Genomic DNA, 6,860 nt, shown 5'->3' with positions numbered 1-6,860 from the left:
ATGTCGGATAAGCGTCAGCGTGCCAGAGTCCAGGGCTCCTGGGCCAAACAACTGCCAAAACCCTTTGGACCAAGAGGTAACACAAGGATCAAAGTTTATCTTCAGTATTGGTCATATGTGACTCCCTCTGCCTGCTCCTCACTGAATGAGGTCATTATTTATATATAAATGTATTTGTTGGAGCCCTGGATGCTGGATTATTAGTCCAAATAACCTGATTCATATGTCGACAACAGCTTCTTCATGTATTTATTTCTTGCAGTCCCAAACAACCAACCACCCACAAATGTCAACCCAGAGCCTTCTTCTTGGGGATGTGGGCCACAGAAAAGTCCAAAGACATTTGAGTTTCAGCAGCCCACCAAGGTAGACAGCTAAAAGTCACTGTTGAATTTTGGGATAATTCGATTTTTTTACAACCTGTTAGAATGTTTTATAAGGAAGTGTTCTTTCTCTTTTCTGTCTTCTCTTCATCGCAGCAAGTTAGAGATGTTCCATCAGTGAAGGTGATCGAGTGAGTTACACTTTTCTATCCTGTGTTCAGACTTAAACATCAATTTCAAATATGTTTCTGTCTCTTTGTCTTATGACATTTTGTCTTTATATTTCTTTGTATACGACACGCATGTTGGCTAATATCCATTATTTTGTTCTGGACAGGCAGGCGGGTACTCACAAGATCAGCCATGGACCAACGGGAGTGTCCAGGTGAGAGCAAATTCATCTTTTAGATGAAAATACGTTTAAATCAGTTCTGAAAAGAGGAGAACGAACACTGACCAAACCCATGACAACAAATCTGTGAGTGCATTTTAAGTCCAGTAGATGGCAGTCATCCCACAAGCAACCGTGTATGCAGCACCCAGTGACTGTCATGCCTCCTGTCTCACATGTTTCCCACTGGGACACATGGAAGTGAGCCGTGTTTTTAATCGACACTGAACATGTTTGGACATGTGCTGTACGTATAGCACAATGGACAAGCAGAATGTTCCATTTATTTCTTATGCATTGAGCCGATGCTTTTATCAAGACTGAAATACAGAGTCTCTAAAATTACAAACAATCAAGAGGAAGGAATCTAAGGCGCGAGCTGAAGGAACTTTACAATCAATATTTGTGGTTGTGAAAAGGATGAAAAAATAACCTAATTTCACTTGAGTCGGCGCCTTACTCTTTATCTGGTCTTTCGTCTTAACAATAATGTAAATTAGCTTTTACACCACTACTTTGCACCAACGTCTTATCAGAATCAGAAACCGTTTATTTGCCAGGAATGTTTACACAAACAAGGAATTTTTCTAGGCGGAAGGTGCATACATTAGACACGAGACGTTAGACGAGACAAACAACAATCAACAATCAACTACTTGCTTTTTTAAATTTGTTTTAGAGAAATTTTGGATTGTTTTGTCTTTCCATCTGTCCAGACTGCGGCTGCTGCCTGGGTTCCTGTCCCCAGAAGAGGCTGACTGGATGTTCAGTAAGCTGCTAGAAGAGCTTCCCTGGTCCCAGAAGACCAACTACAGACAGGGTGGGTACCGGGGGCTTGAGGATGAGCAGCATGCATGTGGAGGGGACGTGAGCCCATGATGTAAGCTGGAGGGTGAGCAGGGTTTCTGCATCTGGTTTGCTGTTGTGTTCACGTTCTAGTTTTAAATGCAGTGCAGCGTTGAACTTTTTATTTTTCTCATGTTTTTTTATGCTACACAATATTATTAGACCCTTTTCAGTGTGCATCTGTGTTTTTAAAGTGATTGCTTGGTACACATGCCTGATTTTTGTTGTTGTCTTATTCAAGTTAGCACAGTGTACACACTACGTGGATCTACAGCAATAAAAACAAAAACAAACTTATGGCAGCTCCTCTTTGACCATGTAGAGACATTGAGTCTGCCTCAATGAAGCTAGCTGCTTTTACTTTTATCATTTTTAAATACATCTTGTTTGTACATACTGTTTTTGCCATATACTTAATATTTATATGCGCTTTTTTTGTATGTTGAAAAAAGCAACTTTATGAATATTACTGTTTACTGTACATCTGGAGAAGATAGAAGACGACAGCAGAAACTCTTCCTCCTTGCACGTGCGTACGTTGTGCAATGGCTTCATTTTGCAAAACAGTCGTCATGTTCCTCTTAAAGGAAAGAATACATCTCATTGTGCGCAGACAGACTATATACGGGGAGCCTGTTGAGCTGCAGCCAGGCTTTGCCTCAGCTTTGCCTTTCTCCCAGCTGGCTCTCGTCCATCTTGTGTGTAACTCTGCGATCGCTCCGTAAAGACAACAAGCGACCGCGATGATTTCCAAACACCGATCATAAAGCAATCCGTCCCTCCTGAGACTTGGTTTACAAAGTCCACGTGATGTTTGGGTAAAAGAGCAAGTAGTGGAAAAACAGTCCCCTCTTCTCTCATTTACCCTTTTCTTGTTTTAAAAAACCCTTTTGACTCAGTTTTTCCTACCATTGCTCACGGCTCTAAATTGGATCCTGTGCGTGGGTTAAGATTGTATTCATCTTGTCTCTCTGATAACATCTTTTAGTGGAAAGAGCAAGGCTTTCGAAAAGTCGACCACACATATTTATAAGTACTAGCTCCCATAATTGTTTTGGTTTCACCGTGTTCTCGTCCCAGAGCGCCGGCCAAAAGGTTTTAATGGCGCAGAATTGGTCCTTGGAAGAGATCTTGTTGTTCCCAGAGAAAGAACGATACACCATTACCAACAAAGGAAGACAGACGGAGACAAACTGGATATCATTCCCTCGGCTAGGAATATATTCTGGTGCAGATGATTATTATACGTGTGTGTGTCTGTGTGTTAACGCCAGAAGGGAATATGTTAAGAACAAAACAGTGTCAGTTTTCCCTACTTATAGTTGTCAACCAGCAAAAAGAGGAATGAAAACAGACGGGTTCGCTTCTCTTTTGAAGTTGAAATTGCCGTGACCAATTACTGATGCAACATAGACATGGATATGTGAAAGGTGTCCACGGGTGTTGTTTTTAACTGTGTATTATTTAAAGCCTGCAGAGGTTGAGTACCATAATAATATCATATTTGGCTGCAACAAGCCAAACCACCATTAAGGTTTTTTTTTTTTATTCATCAATCAATAAATGACGACCACATTTATTTACAGTAATCTCACTCTATCTCATTGCATTTAAAATAATAACAAAGTAAATAAAATGATACAAAATAAATAATTGGAAAGCAAATTTTCACACTGTCTAATGTACATGGTATGTTATCCTATGTTTATATTCTATATAGAAGTTGTAGTAGTTTGGTGTATTTATCGTGGATTACATTATGGTTCGATATTGCGCCTTACGATTGATGTCTATAACAGTTAAAAAAAAAAAAAAACTCCATAATATTGTATTTTAAAAAGTATTGTTTTAGTATCCGCATTAAAACTGTGTCACCAATATTGAAATTCTTACAATAATCCAACTCTAAACGAGGGATTTCTGGGATCATAACTTCTGAAGTACGTGCATTTCCAGTAGACCGGGTTCCAGATGGAGGCTGGCCATGTGGGTCTCTTGAGGTAAAGGTGTATTTGTTTGTGTGCGCTGGTGCAGGTGATGCGTACGAGGAGCCCAGGCTGACCTGCTGGTTTGGAGAGTTGCCATACACGTACGCTCGCTCCACCTTGGCTGCGAACACACAGGTGAGATAAACTCATTAAACCTCTAAAACCAACGTTTTCCACACATGTGCTTTATGTATTTATTAGTTTCTGTAGAATATTTAGATTTCCCTCACTTGATGTCTTTCAATCGTGTCTCTTTGTTAACACAGCTTTCTTTAAATGTGTATCCACATTTAGTTTCATTTTTCTTTCCTTAATAAACTGCTGAACTCTCTCTCCCCTCATAGTGGCATCCTTTGCTCTTAACCCTCCGCGAGGCAGTGGCGCAGGCGAGCGGCTGCAGCTTCAACTCCCTGATGTGCAACCTGTACCGGGACGGCCACGACAGCATCGGCTGGCACAGCGACGACGAGCCCGCCTTGGGCGACAAGCCCACCATCGGCTCCGTCAGCCTGGGCGACACCAGAGTGTTCGGCCTCCGCAAGCAGCCTCCGCCGGTGAGGTGACGGTAGAGTAGGATGAAGAAATATCTGTGTGTGTCTGAACCCTTGAATCCTTTTCTTCTCCTGCTCTTGCTTGCTTTGTTCATTTATTTTATCCTCATCCAGCTCCCGGTTTTCATTAAAGCGGTCTCATAAAGTATTTGATTTGGCCCTCTAAAACCTGCAGACACTGTTTCTGACCTTTTGCTGCAAGCAAGACTTGGCAAAGTCAGGTATAGTGTTCAGACTCAGCAGAGTATTTAGAGGCCTGTGTTTGATAGTTGTCGGTTATTTGGAGAGTTCGGGTGTACGCGTCTCTTCATTACTCGTGATGTAGAAGAGTTGTAGTGATTTACAGGCAATAGAATGTGTCTTCAAATGATCCTGTGTCTTTCTGTCCTCCTCCGTGCATCAATGTGTGTGCTTTTACTCTTTCAGGACGAGAATGGCGACTACACTTATGTGGAGCAGATCCGGGTTCCTCTCAGCCACGGGACACTTTTGGTGATGGACGGAGCCACGCAAGATGATTGGCAGGTGAGCTCCGCCAATCAAATGCAAGCAAAAGCACCGGCCCCAGCGGTGGGTCAGAGTCAGGCAGACATTAAGAGACTGATTTAAAAGAGTTGGGTTTTTGTTGCATTTTTTTGGAAACGTCTTTGTCTCAAAGTCTCCCTCGGTTTACCTGTCAATCACCAACTCAAGCGTTGCTGAAAGTTGTATGTTGCAGCTACAGTATTACTTCTTAGGACTTCTTCTGGTTATAGCAAAGCAAAAATGACATGTGATCCTGTTCATCACGTTTTTCTCAAGAAAAATAAAAAACCTCATCTTCCACCACATGCTTAGAAAACAATTTAAAAGCTTTTCTTAGATTTATTTTATTATAATATTGTTATTAGTCAAACCAAAATGGAAAAGTTTTGTAATAGTATTTCAACTGCACTGTAACAGCTACTATATCTAACATTATGACCAAACTGAAGGTAAATAATAGCAATAACAACTACTAAAATAACTGGTACGTTGTTTAAAATCCTGTACTCTCTGGAGTAAACTACTTTTTTTAATCAGTACAGAAATAGTTGAAAGACTTGACTCTCAGCTTTTCCTGAACTATTATTCAAGCAGTGACTTTGACATGAATGAATCCACTGCGTCATTAAGCCTCAGACATTTACAGTAAATATAGTCATGCACCGACAACCTTATCTGTCTCAGCCAGGTGAGGTCAGGTGAAGACTGACCTTACCGTGTGTGTGTGTGTGTGTGTGTGTGTGTGTGTGTTTTTGTCACTTCTGGTCATAATAGTTGTATTTTTAAAAGCTTTGTTTGTCCATGAATAAAAAAGTATAAACTAGGATGGAAACAGATACACTGTGACCTTAGTAAAGACACCGGAATAGAAACCATTGTATCTCATTATGTGTTCATTCCACATGTTGAGTCAAAAAAAAAAATTAATTGGAGCTATGCCGCTCGAAAGATTTTCTTTCAGCTGCCGGTCACGCTGAAAAGTGAGTAGAAATTAAAAGGAGTGAGAGAAAAACAAATGGGACAAGGTGGATCAGAGAGAGATATGGGGGAAAAGCTTTTAAGAAGGGAGAAGAAGAAAAAAAGGAGAAGGTCACAGGTGTTTTATGGCGACACCTCCCGAGTATCTCAACAAAGGTTTCATCTCTACTTTAAAGATCTTGCCAGAGAAAGAAGATCACGCCATCCATTAATTCTTCCGCTGTCCCCTCAGTCCCGCTCTGCCAAATAAAAGCTGCTGGCTCGGCTGGAGAGGTTTGGAAGTGAGTGCTACATATTTAACTAAACCTGTCAATCCGGCTAAAGTACTTCATGTGTTTAAAAAAGGATCCAGGGTTATTTCTCCCTGTTCCGGACTCTTGTAGGTGATGAGGTGTGTGTGGTTCCTCCTTTTGGGACAGACCATCAAAGGCCTGTTTAAGGGGTCCGGACTTGGTTTTAAGCTTCAGGTTAGAATACATGTCGGGTGAGGTGCTAGGGAAGGCATCATCACGGTTAGTGGCCTCACAAAGATAGAAGTTCAAGGGTGTGTGTTTAAGGGCATGAGATGCACACGATCCAGAAATAAATAAAGTTGAACTTTATGTCTGTGCTATTACAGCAGATGTTTCAGTGCTGTTTTTGGAAACTGGAGTAAGTTTGCCTTTTACCCCGCATGTCAAATGGTAAGAAAGTGGTGTTTGTTGTCTGTTTTCACGTTCTCGGGCTGACCTCTGTACAGAGTGCAGAGGTCAGCTGACAAAAACAAAAATACGCTTGTGTTTAGGGAGCATCCTTAAAAAGTGAATCTCTCCTAGTGTTTTCTTATTTGTTTGCTTTATAACCTTAGTTACATAAGTGTATGTTTTTTGGCTATGTTTTGGTGTGTGTAATATTTATACACATGTTATATCTCGCTCGTTGTACGCTCCTTTTAATAGTCAGTTTATTCAAATCCAATTAGTTACGACACCTTTGCACGCACAAAAAGAAAGTATCCATTTTATAACTCGATGATTTAAAGAACTTCCGCGACATAGTAGCGTATTTTTTGTTGTTCCAAAAATTCTGATACATTTTCATCACACTTCCAGCTTCCAAGTACAACATATCTCAAAAACATTCTTATAATCTATGTCGAAGCTGGGGACGCTACGTGTGTGTGTGTGTGTGTGTGTGTGTGTGTGTGTGTGTGTGTGTGTGTGTGTGTGTGTGTGTGTGTGTGTGTGTGTGTGTGTGCGTGCGTGCGTGTGTGTGTGTG

At 41.0% G+C, this 6,860-nt stretch overlaps 1 protein-coding gene across 1 annotated transcript in view; it reads left to right on the top strand.

Moving 5' to 3' along the window:
- The window catches only part of alkbh3 (alkB homolog 3, alpha-ketoglutarate dependent dioxygenase), a gene marked incomplete at its 5' end in the record, with an annotated part of 8,596 nt that continues 1,736 nt past the window's right edge, over positions 1-6,860 (top strand). The window contains 8 exons of the mRNA XM_079223848.1: positions 1-76; positions 263-366; positions 480-514; positions 661-708; positions 1,431-1,534; positions 3,595-3,683; positions 3,893-4,102; positions 4,526-4,624. Coding sequence (XP_079079974.1) covers positions 1-76; positions 263-366; positions 480-514; positions 661-708; positions 1,431-1,534; positions 3,595-3,683; positions 3,893-4,102; positions 4,526-4,624 — 765 coding nt within the window. The remainder of the gene's footprint in view (positions 77-262; positions 367-479; positions 515-660; positions 709-1,430; positions 1,535-3,594; positions 3,684-3,892; positions 4,103-4,525; positions 4,625-6,860) is intronic.

This window comes from Taurulus bubalis (assembly GCF_910589615.1).
Source record: "Taurulus bubalis genome assembly, chromosome: 9".
In the NCBI taxonomy this organism is placed as follows: Eukaryota; Metazoa; Chordata; class Actinopteri; order Perciformes; family Cottidae; genus Taurulus; species Taurulus bubalis.
This window is presented reverse-complemented; position numbering and strand designations above follow the sequence as displayed.